This window comes from Oncorhynchus masou, chromosome 27 (assembly GCF_036934945.1).
Source record: "Oncorhynchus masou masou isolate Uvic2021 chromosome 27, UVic_Omas_1.1, whole genome shotgun sequence".
Classification (NCBI taxonomy): Eukaryota; Metazoa; Chordata; class Actinopteri; order Salmoniformes; family Salmonidae; genus Oncorhynchus; species Oncorhynchus masou.
The window spans coordinates 28,086,751-28,104,853 of NC_088238.1; the positions used below are offsets into that span (position 1 = coordinate 28,086,751).

At 43.6% G+C, this 18,103-nt stretch overlaps 2 protein-coding genes across 5 annotated transcripts in view; both read right to left on the reverse strand.

Annotated features, from left to right (window-relative positions):
* Positions 1-2,068, reverse strand: part of LOC135515944 (DENN domain-containing protein 5B-like) — a 70,844-nt gene extending 68,776 nt beyond the window's left edge. For all 4 annotated transcript variants that reach the window (XM_064939826.1, XM_064939824.1, XM_064939825.1 and 1 more), the window contains exon 1: positions 1,720-2,068. In XM_064939826.1, coding sequence (XP_064795898.1) covers positions 1,720-1,828 — 109 coding nt within the window. In that variant the 5' untranslated portion in view covers positions 1,829-2,068. The remainder of the gene's footprint in view (positions 1-1,719) is intronic.
* A 709-nt stretch (positions 2,069-2,777) lies between these two features.
* LOC135515945 (uncharacterized) lies at positions 2,778-10,741 on the reverse strand. Its single transcript, XM_064939827.1, has 3 exons — positions 5,464-10,741; positions 5,216-5,281; positions 2,778-4,472 (listed from the first exon to the last, which is right to left on the reverse strand). Exons 1-3 carry the CDS (start codon positions 10,658-10,660, stop codon positions 4,297-4,299), a joined length of 5,439 nt encoding a protein of 1,812 aa, XP_064795899.1. The 5' UTR covers positions 10,661-10,741; the 3' UTR covers positions 2,778-4,296.
* Positions 10,742-18,103: the final 7,362 nt, after the last annotated feature.

The following is an 18,103-nucleotide window of genomic DNA, read 5'->3' on the forward strand; positions in this document are numbered from 1 at the left end:
TCTTCTACCAAATCACTCCGACACGCCATCTCTTTCTCTCACCCAGTCCTTTCCTCTCCTTTCCTAACAGCTGATGGCTCAACTCTTCCGACTGTTAACTTGTGCCCCAGTTTCACACAGACACACAGGCAGATGCTCAGAGGGTTGGGGTGATCAGTGTGAGGGCAGCAGACAGGGAGGCATATGGGCTCAGTGTGGTGGATGCTCAGCAGTGTCACATCTGAGGATCAACGACGCGCCACAGCCTGAGAGCAAAACACACACTGGCAACAAATGGCTCCGATGCAGACCTAACCACAAGCAGATAAAGAGAAACATGAACTTAATCACAGAGACAACACACACACATTTATAGAGACGAGACAGGAACATCCCACAGTGTCATAAACTAATCCTCACAGAATCAAACCATTAGCCACAAAATAACCCCCCGACAGCACTCTTTGACTGTCCTAACATCCTGCCCCCATAGAGAGGCTAAATGTGTCTGATTAAACACGCAACTAAAGGAATCCTGAATCCTCCCATTCTAGAGTCTTGTGCTTGGAAAGTACTAGAAGAGCGGTTTCCCGAAGGACAAAGGATTCAAATCAGAAGCAATCACAGCTCACTCACTTCAGGTGAGGCTGTTCCATGAACACACACACACAGACCGTCAAGTATGCATATGCAACAACAGTATGACGCGACCACCCGGGAACATTGTCTACTCATCCAACAGAACCACATGTGCAAAGCTCTCAATGTCAAAGAAAGCTCCCTTTCCTATAGAAGTATTATGTCACAGAGGAAAGGTTTATATTCAACAGGAGAATAAGAGTCGGAATCTGCCGGGTAATTCAATATGAACAGGCTGCAAACAAATTAAAAACATGCTGCAACACCAGAGCACTGCAATGTGGCGACTCTGAATGCAGCCCAGTTGGCCCCTGAACGCAGCCCAGTGGGAGCTGGCTGAGGATCGATGGAGGGTCTCTACTTTGTGCTTAGGGGGCTGTGCACTTTGTTCAGTCACTGATGCAAAACTGAAGGGGGCGACCCTGAAATCAATACTGGACCTGCATGGTTAACAGGGAGTACTTAGAGCTTGCACTTGCACTGAACAAACACACAGCCTCACTAAACAGAGAAAGGATCTGAGTCCAAAGCGGATTGAGCCTTGAACATGTGCAGATGTAGAATTTCAGCTCTTCTTGACTGAGGACGGGTTAATGGGGGTGTTAACTATTTTATTATTCAAATAACAATGATTATCCTTAGTAGCAGCCTTTGTAAACAAAAACATCATAAATGTTCTGCACCGAAACACCAGCCTCATGAGAAGTGTTGGCGTTTTATCGTTGAAATAATGACATTATAGCCATTGCTTTCTCACTCTCTTTAGTCCACACAATCAGCAAGGACAGGTCTGACAAACAAGTGAAGAAATGTCCTCAATACCTTTAACCCAGTTTACCAGAGACTACAATAATGTAAACAAGGTGAAGTCAGGCTGCAACTGTAGCCATTGTCCTAATGTTGTTTTTAAAACACAGCACATCATTTATGACCTTCAGAGACTGTAAACTTTGTTCCAAATAAATTATATGCACTGATAATGTCAATAAGATCCATGTGTATTAGTTTAAATTGAAATAGTAATTTTAAAGAAAAAAAATGTTGTTTTTGTATAGTTACCTCATAGGGAAAAGATTCATTTAAATAAGTAAGTAATCTTACCGGCTAATTCGTCCGGTTCCAGCCCAGTTTCGGTGTCTATTCCGCATATCACAAAGTAGTGAGCGAAGCGGCAGGGCGCCGCTCCAGACGCCGCGTTGGTCCCACTCATCTTGGAACACAGATCAGCGTCCTCCCGTTCCTAGTACTCCAACCGAGACATTTACATAGCGATAATTCATCTGGTTTTAAAACTATCCCAAAATCTTTGTAAATGGCAGAATAATAGTGCTCCGACGCAAGATTAAATTAGTTTACTCTTCGTCAAATATATATTTAAATTGATTGAAATATCGAAGAGAACACTTGCTGGTTCTCGGTCGCACAGACAATACTGATCGAACCGAATGGGATGAGCGAGCTCGGAGTGTGTGAGTGCTTGCTTCCATGCCTCGCGAGGGTGGAGGCTCGACGCGTGACAGGGCGGGACATTCAAATCAAATCTGATGCATACAATAGGTGGATAATGTGCACTGTATGTTGTCTACATGTTAATCAATATTCTGCAGTCTATGTTTAATTTTCTCAGAATTGATTAAGGTTAATTCAATTATTTATAAAATGGACATTATCTCATGAGATGGGCCTAACATACCGTATTAAGCCTGTTATTTCCCCAATATTCCTATCCCATGCAACAAACACAATGGACTTCCTCAGGTTAATGACTGGCGAGGTGAGGTTAATGACCATGAGAGTTTTAGCACTGTGCTGGGAAGGGCCCTTTCCTCCACAGCCCAGTGCCTCTCCTCTGACACCTGTGCAGCTGACATCAAAACACACACAGCTCATTTACAGCCAGTCAAGAGGACAGTGTGATATTTTGACCCCTTGCTGAGAACCTGTCTTCCTGTCACAGAGTGTGAGAAATGAAAGGGGAGAACAGGGAGGAGAAAAGAAGAGAAAGGCTACCATAACATTGGCTGAATACTGGCTGGATTTGAACCCTACGATCCCCCAGGCAAGGTCAGCCATGTACAGAATCCTGTAGCCTATTAAGTAAAAAAACTGGGGTCGAGGAAAACAGAAACAAAAGCAAGCTGACATCAAGTATGTAAGTGTAGGACTTTTCAACTCGTGAAGAGATATTTTATTATAAACTGGGTGGATTGAGCCCTGAATGTTGATGGGCTGTTGATGGGCTGAATGTTGATGGGCTGTTGATGGGCTGAATGTTGATGGGCTGTTGATGGGCTGAATGTTGATGGGCTGTTGATGGGCTGAATGTTGATGGGCTGTTATATCAGACCATATATCACAGGTATGACAAAACAGTTATTTGTACTGCTCTAATTACTTAGGTAACGAGTTTATAATTGCAATAAGGCACCTCGGGGGTTTGTGGTATATGGCCAATTTTGTGGCTCCTGAATGGCGCAGCGGTCTAAGGCACTGCATCTCAGTGCTGGAGGTGTCACTACAGACACCCTGGTTCGAATCCATGCTGTATCACAACTGGCCGTGATTGGGAGTCCCATAGGGCGGTGCACAATTGGCCCAGGTTTGGTCGGTGTAGGCTGTCATTGTAAATAAGAATTTGTTCTTAAATGACTTGCCTAGTTAAATAAAGGATTTGTATTTTATATACCACAGCTAAGAGCTGTCCTTAGGCATAACACAATGCGGCCATATACCACACACCCTCATGCCTTATATATTCTATACATTCTCAACAGGCCTCCACCACCCTTGGTCCTTGTAGGCAGCGGTTTCCGCTTGGCTTTCTTCAATAAATGCACAATAAGTGTTGTGTAGAAACAGAAAATATGACTGAAGATTCTTATCTGTTCTGATCCATTCACCTATGCGAGTCTCTCAAGTCTCAACACATAGGAGAAGGGAGAAGCCTTGCACAAGCGAGTGACTGAAATGAAAGGAACATTAACATTGTACTTTGCTTCCCTCTGGTGGCGCCACTATAAACCCAGCACAAGGAACTACATCAAACAAAGTGACAATGGCTCCAAAAATCATTTGACGACGGATATCTATGATTCATTTGATCACCAGTGTTAAAAAAAACATGTTACAATTGACATTTCTTTGTGTATGAGACAGCAGAATCTCATAAAACAATAAGCTCTGGTTTCTCCCCTTAAGCTTTGGTTCTGGCTGCAATAAAACAAATAGTCAATACAAAAAAGACTAAACAAACTTAATACAATGTACAATACCATCACTATGATGATTCAATCACTATGACGCTCTAACAAATGTAGGCAAACAATACTATAAGAGTACGAGAAACCGAACACCAATCACCCTTAGGTGTCAAGAGTAACAGTAACACATGGTATACTGTATAAAACATACTTCTGACTGTTTCAACCACAGCTAACCGAACCTATTATAGGGAGAGAAATCAGATGTCTATGTCTATTCATTTAAAAACAGATAAAAACATGTAGAAAAGTAAACTGCATAATGTAGCCTAAATATGGCAGTCTCTAATGTTTCAAGTTTTTTTTTAAAAGAACAGCATATGAATAATGTCAGGTTTGAGGTAAAAGTATTGTCTTTGCCAGTTGCCATCAACTACTGTTCCCGTCTCGTGTATCCTGTCAGGGCCGACTGATATGCTTACAAATCTCCTGACCACCGCTCGTTCCAGTCGCCCACAGGAGAACTATGGTGACTAGCCGTTGGCTCAACCCTTCTCCCTTGGCTGGAGGATGAATGGTAACCACGATGGGGGCTTACATTCTGAGAGGATCCTGGATGGTGACCGTGAGGGAGGCTTGCATTCAGAGAGGTACCTAAGAGGCAAGCATAAGAAAGCAGGTGATAAATATTCACATTAGCACTGTAGGAAGTAGCCGTCCCCCAGCAAGTGGCTTTCCAAGTGGAGATGAAGGATCAGTAAGGCAACTTTTCAGTTCAAAAGTCTGTTCAATGTACACAGGATCCTGGGAACACTGCCTCAGCATATATTTAAAAACGTGGCTAGAACATATTCCAACCCAGTCAACACAAGTCACACTTACATGGGTTTCAGTTACCCAACAAGTTCTCCTGAATGTTTTGGCATTCTGGTCCAAAAAGTCACTTTCTCACATCTTTTACCATGGGCAAATATGTACGGGATGTTCTGTTCAAATCAAAAGGGGTGTGGTCAAAATGTGATTGAAATAAAATGGAATTACCCTTATCAATTACATATGGTAATGAATTAAGTCCCATTCTGTGAGAGTTTCAAAATACACCTGTCTGTCCACCCTTATCACTTTAACTCCCAATTTTACTTAGGTCATATTGAACCAGGCTCACAGGCCTGTGTACAATTGCATAATACATTTGAGTTCACTACCCAGCTCATATAAATAACATAATACCCTTTCATCTAGATGATTCCCAATCAGAACACAACATGAAACGGTCTACGTCTGACACTTTTCTAAAAGTAAAAATACATATTCAACTCTGTTTGAAATACTGGGAAATGATTGGTGCAATTGTAAAAGTAGCCTACCATGTGAGGCTGGCATAGCCTGTGACGTACCTTCAGTTTCATTTGGCCTCTTCCTCTGCTTCTCTGACCACTTGTAACCAACTCCAGTTTTTGTTGCTGTAACCAGAAGAACTTGTCAATAACTGGAAATCCAATCAAATGCATCTAACTACTGACTTGTAGTGTGTTATTCTGTGTGGTTGTTTTCAATTCCAATGCTAGCTATACATATTACACAAAAACTTTGAGGGAATACATGCCATTTTCTTTTGCCAGTGGCTTGTGATTGGTGTCCTTACCCGAGTGTCTGGAGTCTTTTGGAGGTTCATGATGGAGAGACTTTGTCAAATGCTTTGCCTGAACATTGCTCTTCTTCATCAAAATGGCAGCAGGCTCCTGCATTTCCCGCTTCCTTTTGAAGCTCTTTTCACATGCAGCGCTTGGTCCAGGCTTCAGCTCCCCTATATCTTGCCGCTTCTCTTCCCTAAGAGGGGACTGTTCCTTCAGATTCTGGCAGTTCACAGAAGCATCTTCCTCTTCATCGTCAGAAGGCTGTGCATCTTCCGGATCTGTGTAAGACCTGTTGAACATTACGTGATTTTCATATTCACTGGGATTGAAGTAGTGCACGTTCATTGGATTCAAAGGAAAGCTGACATTCCGCTTGGGTTTTGGCAGAGAATCGACACGTTTTAGAATGGGTCGAATGATCCTGGTCTCCGAGTTGCACCTGGGACTGGCCTCTGGAGGACACCCTGATCGTCTACGAGTCTGGGGGGTTGGAGTCGGGACAAAGCTGCTCTTCCAATCTGAGAACACCTGCTGCCTCACAGTAACTTTTGCCCCAAAATGTCCATTGCCATGTTGCTGTGATATCCTAGCCGGATTAGAGCAAGCATGACTACCTGGGCTATAACCATTGGGACTGGCAGGCTTGATACAAGGTTTGGGCTTGTGTGCCACTCTTGCAGGTTTGTTCAGCATTTGTGATTCAGGTGAAGCACTGGGAGATGTCTCTTCTCTGTTCTCTCTCTCATTCCCATCCTTTGAAACCTCTGGAGTTCTTAGAAGCTTCAGAATTCTTGGCAGCTTTGGCTTGCGGGGCAGCGAGTCGCGCTCACGCTCGCTTTTTGACAACTTTCTTGTCTCATTCCTATTCAACACCTTCGGAATCTTTGACAACATCTGTTGGGATGTCAAGTCGCTGTCTGCCTTACGTTTTAGTTTCTTGCACAGGTCAGTATTCTTAGAGACCATTACCCCTAAACTCAGAGGGTCTCCTCTATCCTCCACCCTCTTCTGCCTTGGTGGGGAACCTTTCCTGACAAGATGTTTGGGTAAGGACAGCTTTTTCAATCTGACTTTCATGGGTTGAATTTGTTGCTTGTGTTTCACACCGTTCCTCTGCCTCTCTTTGACAACAGGAGACACTGACATTGCAGGGGAGTGGTGTCTGCTAGTTTTGTATGGGGTTTTAGTCTTTGGCCTTTTGGGGACTTCCTCACTATGTTTTGAGGGTGAGCCATTTGTGGAAGGCTTTTTGCAGATGTTTAGGGAGAGTTTGAGAGGAACAGTGGGAGATGAGGATCCCAGGACATGGAGGGTTTTCACCCCAGGGCACGGCGGTGAGTTCTTACTGCCTCTGTCGCTCTCGCTTTCCACCAACTGGCACTTTATTTCTTTGGTGTTCCTGCTTTTAGTTTTAGTTGAATTTTTCCTCTTCTGTGACGTCTTGTCCCTAGATTGACTGGCCTCACCCAGTTTTTCCATTGAAAGTTTCCCCTTCTTGTCTCTCCTTTGATTGTCCTCACTCTCTTTCTCAGTTGAATGTCTCCTCTTCGGTGGCTTATTGTCCCTGGATTGACTGCCCTCACGCTCTTTCTCAGTTGATGATCCCCTCTTCTTGTCTTTGCATCGACTTTCATCGCTCTCAGTCAAATGTCTCCTCTTGTGTGACGCATGTGGCTTCTTGTCCCTGCGTTGATGATTCAAAGTTGCTTTCACCCCAGAGCTCTTAGGGGGTTGGGATGGTGACTGTCCTCTCTCTGTTCTCCCATGGCGTTTCTTGGGCTTTTGTCTGTCAAATGATGTTGGATGGAGGGTTTCCTCCTTTTCCATTTTTTCTTTTACTTTTTTCTTTGAGTTGCAGGTTTTGTATTGAGTGACAAAGTCAGCAACTTTGTCATACTTCTCTGCAGGTGAACCACAGTCCTCTACAGGTGAACACCACTTGTCTGCTATGATGTTAGCTCTTAACTTAGAAGGGTTTTCAAACTTGGGAATTGGTAATGTACTCGTCCTACAGTCTTGGTCCTTCTCTTGCGGCATTTCCCTATCCTCAGAACCAGGACTGACTTTGCTTTGGGTAGTATGTTCTTGGGCTGACTCACAGGGTGCTTTGGCATCAGTTTCAGGCTCTGTCCTTTTAACATTAGAAGCATGAGCCTCAATCTGAGCATGTTGTTCATTAGGGTTCTCCTCTGTCTCCTGATCTGAATCCTCAATTGTATCTGACCAGAAAAAAAAGTCAGTGATCGGTATGACGCCTGTACATTGCTCCATTTCTCCCTCTGTCTCATTGTCAGAGGATTGATTGTCATCACCCTCTTCTTCAGTTGATTGTATCTGCTTCTTGTCCCTGCATTGATTGTCCACAGTCGCCTTCCCCCCAGAGTCCTTAGGGACCTCTTCTGTCACCTGATCTGAAATGTATGACACATGGATGTCGCTTGTATCTGACAGGGTAAAGCATTGAGCGATTGTTAAGCATCTTGTACCTTGCTGCAGTCCTTTCTCCCTTTGACAACTGGTGCATAGGCCACTTTCAAACCCATTGTCCGTTTCAATAACACAAGGACAGTAGCAGGACTTATCGAAGCTGCCACTTTCTATATTCTCTGGTTGCTTTGTCTTTGTCTTGTTTTTGTCTTCAGAGCATGGTTCATGTGACCCGAGTTGGAGGTCAGAGCCATTTTCGATCTGGCAAAACAGTCTCATGGCATCCTCAGATGTCAGAACGGTCAAATGCATTGGGGAAAGGGGGTCTGTGTCCAAGTCGGTTGTGAGGTCTGTGACCGTTTTGAGGTCTGCATTTGTTGGGCAGTTTGAGTCTGTTGTGAGGTCTGCGCCTGATGCCTCTGTTTCAGCAAGCAGTTTCACAGCATCCTCTGGTGTGAGGACGGTCAAAATCATCGGGGAAAGGGGTTCGGTCTCAGAGTCTGCATCTGTTGGGAGGTCTGTGTCTGTTGAGGAGTCTGCAACCATCATGAGTTCTATGTTTGTTGTGAGGTCTGAGTCTGTTGTTTCAACAGGTTGTCGTGCAGGAAATTCCACAGTCTCCATCTTGCTGTGGAAGGTGTCATCCATTTTGACTCCCCCAACAACTTTGGAACTCTCCTCTGCTTTATCTGGTATGAACCAGAGAGACCAAGCTCTTCCAGATTCTTTGTCAATGTCATTCAGCTTCTCGTTGACATTTAACCAGGATGACCTGTAACCCACTTGGGAAGAGCTGTCAACATGCGCTTGAATGGGAAACTTCTCGACCACTTCCCCCAGTGATATACCACTGACTGCAAAGAGAACCACTGCTTCCTCATCCTCTGCGGCCCAGGCAGACACATCTTGCATGATTTCCTTATCCCTTTTATCTTTTAAAGCTTCTACCAGGTTAGAGGCTTCCCCGCCCCAATACTGCTCCAATATGGCTTCCAGACAACCATCCTTTGCCTCTGTGATTGTTGCTTCATTCTCCCGATAACTAACCAGTTGCTGCAGCGTACGTAACTTGAACTGAACTTCAGCAATTGTGGACAAAACAAGAGATCTCTCATCTGCGCCGTTGGAGCTAACTTCCACGATTGCTTGGGTACCTCCGGTGCGTACAATGTCCGTTGCCTGAGGGATGGTGTGGACAAATGGTGAAGGTGAACTCTTGTCCGTCTGTGTGATGACCTGAAGGACCTCATCATTGTCCTCTCCAGTAGATGCCAGTGAACTTGTTGCAGATGCATCTACAGGCTTATCATACTCCATAAAACTCTCAACTTGAACCGGCTCATTTCGGACAGATAGAGAACTTGCATCATCTTTAGCTCTTTCCCACAGGCTTTCCACTTGTTGTTCGTTGATGGACCAGGCCCGTAAAATCTTAAATGGCAGCTCATTGCCTGTATTCTCTGTCTCCATTGGCTCTGGGGACTGCTGTGGACCCATTGGAGGGACAATAGCCACGGGGGGCGGAGTGGTGGCGACTGCCGTCAGGGTCATGCACCTGGGGGTGGACTTAATCTCCAGCCGTATAGTGGAGTCCTCAGGAATAAACCTCTCAGGGGGCCTCGCCTGGTTGTCTTTGGTGTTACTATGTAGGTGCCTTTTGCCTGCTTGTAAAATATCAATCTTCTCTGTGCTGAATTGTTGTGCCTGGGAGGGGTCTTGTGTTGAGTTGTTCCCATTTACGGGTCCATTTTTAGATCTTAAAACACTGTGGAGCCAGTCCTGTATTTCATTGAGTGAGATCTTATGTTTATGAGGAGGTTTTTCCTGAAGTGTCTCAGTGAGAGGTTTGGGAGGAGAGGGAGCATATTGCTGGTCAGTGGTGGCAGAGGTCTGGGTGTGAGAAACCAGAGCAACATTGCCATGAAGATTATCTGTTTTTTGTGTTATAGCTTGGGAAGGAACACTAGATCCTAGTACACCATGGCTGGCTGCTTTGGAATGGGCCCTAGAACGTCCACTAGACCCACCCCTCGAACGTCCACTATACCGACCCCTGGAACCACCCCTCGAACGTCCACTAGACCGACCACAGGAACCACCCCAAGAACATACACTAGAACCACCCCTAGAATTTCCACGGGAACCACCCGTAGAACATCCCCTTGAGCATTCAGTAGAATGTCCCCTTGAATGTACATTGCAATGTCCTCTAGCATGGCCATTGGAATGGGTGGGATCGAACATCTGCCATTTGCTTTCCAAGTAATGGAGATTGTTATGATTCACTCCACGACCAACCAGATAATCCTGGTCGGTGTTATGGTGATGGGAAATATCCTCATGCCCTCTTTCGACATTGAGTGGGGGTAAAAAGTAATTGCTGGGGAAGTGGGGTTCATGGTTAGCCCACGTTCCTGTTATCGCTCCACTGCAGTGTACGGTTACATTAGGAGGTGCCTGTTCTCTCAAGGGTCCATAGAGATTGGGCCTAATGTTCTGACTTCTGTAATGGTCCTGATGATACAGAGGCGGCGGCTGGGTCTCTTGTGTCGGATGTCCACGGAAGTCCATTTGAGAGTTTTGCCGATGGGAGTTGTAGTGGGCCCGTATGGCAGCTTCATCCTCACGGTTCAGCCACTGGTGTTCCCTTTCCTGTTGGGTGAGGTACTGTCTTTCTCCAGCTGGGGGATCACTTTCCCAGTGAGCCATACTATGGCAGCTGTATCCGTCACCGTCGCTCCATTCTCTTGATCTGGCATTTTCACAAGCGTTATACATGTTGTGTCAGCTCTATCTGTCCCATCACATTGAGCTGAGTAGCATTTCAAGCATTATGGGGCACCATCCTCAAAAGTTGAATTGAAGAGTTTAATTCTAGAGAAGAAAAAAGAGAGAGAGAGAAACAGTTGTGAAAACTCTGCAATGGTTATCCATCAACCAAGGTGTTGATTTTTCTAACATACACTGCATCTCTGAAACATGTCTAGGACATGTGACTGCCAGTTCAGACATTATGGGTTGAAATTTAGAGAGCTGAGCACAATTCACAACCAACTGACACCATCAACATTGTACACACTCATATTAGGAGGAGCCTGTGCCCACAAATTGCAGCCTGGGCAGGAGGAGAGTTCCACCTCAGGTCAAGTTGACCCTCCACATCTATTTGGTGTATAATATGGCATTGTTGATATCCAATGCCCTTTCTCAGGATGAAACCTGAGAAATCAATATTATGACAATTGACCACACAACAACTGTCTCCAACCTTGAGGTGATGCAGAGATGCAACTTTGAGGTGAATGTTAAACAGTTAACATAACAACAGAGGCTTCATTCCTAGCTATGTAGACAACTTCTCTCGAGTCACACCAGGTTTTAAGCTACTGGCCCATTGTTTTTTTATTTGACCTTTATTTAACTAGGCAAGTCAGTTAAGGACAAATTCTTATTTACAATGAGTCTACCCAGGCCAAATCCCGATGACACTGGGCCAATTGTGCGCCGCCTTATGCTACTCCCAATCACGGCCGGATGTGATGCAGCCCGGACTCGAACCAGGTACTGCACTGAGATGCAGTGTCTTAGACCACTTCGCCACTCGGGAGCCCAATCTCAGGTTGGACCAGAGTGGAATACTACAGTTACGATTAATTAAGCCAGCTAACTTCAATAAGCAACCAGATACAACTATTGATTTTCTGGTTCATTTAAAATAAAAAATTAAAATAAAAAATAAAAAAAGCTAAACTTAGATATGGTTTTTCGTTTGTCGACCATGCCCATTTCAAGCGTAGCTTTCTAAAAAAGAAAGTTAAATAATATTTAGGCAAGTTAGCTGACTAACTCATTTTTTCTTGCTTTGTAGTATAACCCTCTGGACTGCACAGAAAAAAATAATAAATTCTAATCAAAGTTTATTGGTCACGTACACAGTTTAGATTGTTATAGCGGGTGCAGCGAAATGCTTGTTACTAGCTCCTGAGAATGCAGTAAAATGTCAAACAAGTATTTAAAAAACGACAACATAAAATCATGTCGTAATGAATCCAATTAACAACCCAAACAGGACTGTAACAGCAGTCTAAATGTAATCTATATGTATATATACACCGGATGAATTTACACAAGATATAATAAGAATTCAATATTAGAGCGAGCTATGGCAAGAATACATTATATTTGCCTTTTAGCAGACACTCTTATCCAGAAAGACTTAGGGTTAACAGAAATTAGGGTTAACTGCCTTGCTCAAGGGACAGATTTTTCACCCAGTTGGCTCGGTGATTCAAACCAGCGACCTTTCAGTTTCTGGCCCAACACTCGACTACCTGCTACCCCAGCATATAAATAACTGTGTATTGTTTGATTCTAGCTTAAAATATACTTATTGATGTTACCATATCTTATTGATTACTTTGGATGTATAAGGAAGGTTGGGGTCAATGAAGGGGGTAATAGGAACATGGTGTATGGAACGTTAATGAGTGAGACGAGTGCAGATACCATTTGTTACAGAACGTAAACTATTGTTGAATATGAACGCTCCTAAGGAGAACGGCAAAGGAAAACAATCTGGTTTTAGTCACTGATAAAGACAGGACAGGGAGGAGCGAGGAACTCGGCCCGAGGTCAAGTAAACAGATGAAGTGAGAAGAAACGGTCTTTTCCCACACACATATATCCTTCCACGCCCACAAAGGTTCTAGCATCAGGCAGGGCCATGACGACACCAGGGAGAAGAACCAATTAAGTTCCTGACTAGCAACAGAGATGTATTGGCTGTCTAGATGTGCAAGGAGTTGACTCCGCCTAGTAGGAGGGTATAAATACTTGCTCTTGTGTAATCATACCTTGTCTTTTGCAGCTGTTTGACCCAGTGGGTGATTAAACTTGCTTTGAGCTTTTTCTAGTCTTCCATTTGAGTTTGTAGTCTGTTTGTTCAGAACCTAACAGTATAAACAGTGTAACTAAAATGTGATGTAAAGTGGTAGAGATGTTAGAATGAGCCATATCGAGAATTGATAGGTGAGAATTGCCTGTTAATTGAATGATTAGAATATTCCGCCCTGAAACATATAATTGTATGGAATTGATTAAAATGTATAAAATCATAATCAATAAATGTGTAGTCCTAGTCAGAATTAGGGTAAAACAATATGTCTTTATGGTATTTTAAACACAGACTGTCTGAGCTTGGTGCCGAACTGACTAGAAATTTGGGAGCGAACGGGGAGTACGTCTCAAGGACAAAGTCACTATCTCTGTCGGCTGGGTAGTGAGACAGACAGTGTGTGCGTAGCAGGACATGTGCGTGCGTATGTTTGTGTGTATGTGTGCGCGTATGTTTGTGTGAATGTGTGTGCGTATGTGTGGGCGTGAGAAATCAGTATAAAATTAATTGTTTTGTATTCTTGACTTTGGAACATTCCGTGAATAAACCTTTTTGACTATTTAGCTGGGCCTCCGTCTGTTTCATTCGACCAGGATCTTACACATTCTGGTCTGCAGACTGAGAGTAATATAATTAAATTGGCTTATGTACCTGGAAAACATAATTCTCTTATCAAGAATAACAGTATTTAAATACACAAGGTGAAACGGGAAGTGTCCAGTGGTTTAATGTATCTATAAAATGGGACAACAGCATTGGTCGTGTGTGTGTTAGTGTGTGTTTGATAGCGTGTGTGTTTTGTGTGAGTGAGCATCACTTGGTAGACGGTTAGTGATGGCTGCTCAACAGTCTGATAGCCTGGCGATAGGCCTGAAAAAAGGACAATGGCGCATTTCCATTGAGGTTTTACCCCAGTGTTGTTTTATCCAAAAGGCTCTGACTTTTCTCTATCCGTCTACACAAGATGGCACCCGTGTCTCGCTGGGCCATGCCTCCAGTGAACCTGCTCCGACTTAGAGCCAAGGTTAGGCCACTGGTACTTTCCAGCCAGCATTTACATAACAATGGCTAAATGAGAACATGGGTGTGCACCTTCGAAGGTGAACACCTTCTCACAAAGTGTTGTGGAAAATCGGTTCAAATATAACGCTTACAAGAACTTGTGAAATCAAATAGACTTTGCCGGAATGGTCCGCGGAACACACACCGCTTCCCAGAGCCCCGGCTCCTGTATTTATCCACATATAGCATATGGGTCCAACCCATATGCAAATAAACATACTTCCCCTAATTCTCCTGACATCATTATCTTTTTAGTTCAGGCTTCCTGCTTGTTCACGCCCAATAACGCCCATATCTGCTTTCAGTTAGATTATAATAGTGGCAAGACCTTGCTTGTCCTAAAAATAATATACATCCATCTATACTGTAGGCCTATGCTTTGGCCCTGTATTTAGTTCAATGCGTTCTTTGGTATGTGTGTCCTTATTAGGATCAGCAGACTACGTGTCTCCTCTATCTTTAGTGTGTCCAGTTGTCCTAGGCGCCTACAGTGCCTTGCGAAAGTATTCGGCCCCCTTAAACTTTGCGACCTTTTTCCACATTTCAGGCTTCAAACATAAAGATATAAAACTGTATTTTTTTGTGAAGAATTAACAACAAGTGGGACACAAGCATGAAGTGGAACGACATTTATTGGATATTTCAAACTCTTTTAACAAATCAAAAACTGAAAAATTGGGCGTGCAAAATTATTCAGCCCCCTTAAGTTAATACTTTGTAGCACCACCTTTTGCTGCGATTACAGCTGTAAGTCGCTTGGGGTATGTCTCTATCAGTTTTGCACATCGAGAGACTGACATTTTTTCCCATACCTCCTTGCAAAACAGCTCGAGCTCAGTGAGGTTGGATGGAGAGCATTTGTGAACAGCAGTTTTCAGTTCTTTCCACAGATTCTCGATTGGATTCAGGTCTGGACTTTGACTTGGCCATTCTAACACCTGGATATGTTTATTTTTGAACCATTCCATTGTAGATTTTGCTTTATGTTTTGGATCATTGTCTTGTTGGAAGACAAATCTCCGTCCCAGTCTCAGGTCTTTTGCAGACTCCACCAGGTTTTCCTCCAGAATGGTCCTGTATTTGGCTCCATCCATCTTCCCATCAATTTTAACCATCTTCCCTGTCCCTGCTGAAGAAAAGCAGGCCCAAACAATGATGCTGCCACCACCATGTTTGACAGTGGGTATGGTGTGTTCAGGGTGATGCGCTGTGTTGCTTTTACGCCAAACATAACGTTTTGCATTGTTGCCAAAATGTTCAATTTTGGTTTCATCTGACCAGAGCACCTTCTTCCACATGTTTGGTGTGTCTCCCAGGTGGCTTGTGGCAAACTTTAAACGACACTTTTTATGGATATCTTTAAGAAATTGCTTTCTTCTTGCCACTCTTCCAAAATGGCCAGATTTGTGCAATATACGACTGATTGTTGTCCTATGGACAGAGTCTCCCACCTCAGCTGTAGATCTCTGCAGTTCATCCAGAGTGATCATGGGCCTCTCTGATCAGTCTTCTCCTTGTATGAGCTGAAAGTTTAGAGGGACGGCCAGGTCTTGGTAGATTTGCAGTGGTCTGATACTCCTTCCATTTCAATATTATCGCTTGCACAGTGCTCCTTGGGATGTTTAAAGCTTGGGAAATATTTTTGTATCCAAATCCGGCTTTAAACTTCTTCACAACAGTATCTCGGACCTGCCTGGTGTGTTGCTTGTTCTTCATGATGCTCTCTGAGCTTTTAACGGACCTCTGAGACTATCACAGTGCAGGTGCATTTATACGGAGACTTGATTACACACAGGTGGATTGTATTTATCATCATTAGTCATTTAGGTCAACATTGGATCATTCAGAGATCCTCACTGAACTTCTGGAGAGAGTTTGCTGCACTGAAAGTAAAGGGGCTGAATAAGTTTGCACGCCCATTTTTTCAGTTTTTGATTTGTTAAAAAAGTTTGAAATATCCAATAAATGTCGTTCCACTTCATGATTGTGTCCCACTTGTTGTTGATTCTTCACAAAAAAATACAGTTTTATATCTTTATGTTTGAAGCCTGAAATGTGGCAAAAGGTCGCAAAGTTCAAGGGGGCCGAATACTTTCGCAAGGCACTGTATGTGTCGCCTTCTCTTCGTGTGGTCTGTTTTTAATGTTCAGCTGTCCTATACATCTATGTGTTATCTATGTGTCTCATTTACTCCCACAAAAGCAACTGTCTTAATTATTTAGAGGTTGTTGATTCTTGTTGAAGTACTCACTATCAGCCCTAACTATGGAAACACAATTTCCCTAGTATAACATCAGGATGTATACACTAGTGTAACACTGGTGTTACAGTAAAGAAAAACATTTAGAGGACAATAACATTAGTAGTCATAAGCAGGAAACACTGATTGGAACTGTGAGATGGACTGACTGATGAGGGATGAGGTAATCCAGTGGTGTGGAGTCACAGGGGGTTTAGGATGTAGGATGTAGGATGTAGAAACTGGGTTTCCTGTCTAGGTATAAATGCCATCTGCTCTGGAGAGGAGAACCTTGAGACTGACAGGCAAACCATTCTGCATATTCCATCATATTGTTCCACCATGCCATGCAGCCAATAGGATGCTTTTTTTTTTACATAAATGACAAGATGGAGCCGAAGAACATGGCTGATGTTTTACATTCTCCCAACCAATTGTACAATTTTGTAATTATTTGGGGCGTTTTGTGGAACTTATTCTTTTAACTTATTGTGTACACAATGTTGCTGCTACTGTATAATATGCCCGAAAATAACCAAGTACTGGAAGAAACGTTTTCCTTTAACAAGTCCGACGAGAAGGATATCCTGCTTTAACTGGAACAGACCCAGATCCACACCTTTGGCGTGAAGAAAAGACGCAGGAAAAGAGGACACACCTCGGGAACCCTTCTAAGAAGCCAGAGGCGAGCGAGTAAACTCCCAATGCCTTACATTCTCCTTGCTAAAGTGCAATCGTTAGAAAATAACATTGATGACCTATTATTAAGACTATCCTACCAACGGGACATTAAAAACTGTAACATCCTGTGTTTCATCAAGACGTGGCTGAACGAAGAAACTGACAATATAGAGCTGGCGGGATTTTCCATGCACCGGCAGAACAGAGACGTGACCTCTGGTAAGACGAGGGGTGGGGGTGTGAGTGTTTTTGTCAATAACAGCTGGTGCGCGATGTCGAATATTAAAGAAGTCTCGAGGTATTGCTCGCCCGAGGTAGAGTACCTTATGATAAGTTGTCGACCACACTATTCTCATCTATATTATTCGTAGCAGTCTATTTACCACAATGCGAAGCTGGCACTAAGACCGCTCTCAACAAACTCTATAAAGGCCATATGCAAAGAAGAAAATGCTCACACAGAAGCGGCGCTCCTAGTGGCCGGGGACTTAATGCAGGGAAACTTAAATCAGTTTTACCAAATTTTTACCAGCATGTCACATGTACAACCAGGGAAAAAAATCCTAGACCACCTTTACTCCACACACAGAGATACATACAAAGCTCCATTTGGAAAATCTGACCACCATTATATCCTCCTGATTCCTGCTTACAAGCCAAAATTAAAGCAGGAAGTACTAGTGCCTCGCTCAATACTGAAGTGGTCAGATGCGGATGCTACACTACAGGACTGTTTTGCTAGCACAGACTGGAATATATCCCGGGATTCATCCAATGGCATTGAGGAATACACCACATCAGTTATTGGCTTCATCAATAAGTGCATAGATGACTTAGTCCCCACAGTGACTGTACGTACATATCCCAACCAGAAGCCATGGATTACAGCAACATCCGCATCGAGCTAAAGCCTAGAGGAGCGGGAGAATAATCAAGACACAAAAAAAAAAAAAATCACACTATGTCCTCAGACGAACCATCAAACAAGCAAAGCGTCAATACAGGATTAAGATTGAATCCTACTGACGCTCGCTGGATGTGGCAGGGCTTGAAAAACTATTACGGACTACAAAGGGAAACCCAGACGCGAGCTGCCCAGTGACATGAGCCTACCAGATGAGCCAAATGCCTTTTATGCTCGCTTCGAGGCAAGCAACACTGAAGCATGCACGAGAGCACCAGCTGTTCTGGATGACTCCGTATCCAATGTGAAAAAAACTTTTAAACAGGTCAACATTCACAAAGCCGCGGGGCCAGACAGATTATCAGGACGTGTACTCAAAGCATGGGCGGACGAACTGTCAAGTGTCTTCACTGACATTTTCAACCTCTCCCTGACCAAGTC

Excerpts from the sequence above, each read along its gene's own strand:
- LOC135515945 (XM_064939827.1), bottom strand. The coding sequence starts at position 10,660 with ATGTATAACGCTTGTGAAAATGCCAGATCAAGAGAATGGAGCGACGGT. Across the intron at positions 5,282-5,463 it reads AAAAGACTCCAGACACTCGG|CAACAAAAACTGGAGTTGGT; the intron begins GTAAGGACACCA and ends TTCTGGTTACAG. Across the intron at positions 4,473-5,215 it reads GAGGCCAAATGAAACTGAAG|GTACCTCTCTGAATGCAAGC; the intron begins GTACGTCACAGG and ends CTTGCCTCTTAG.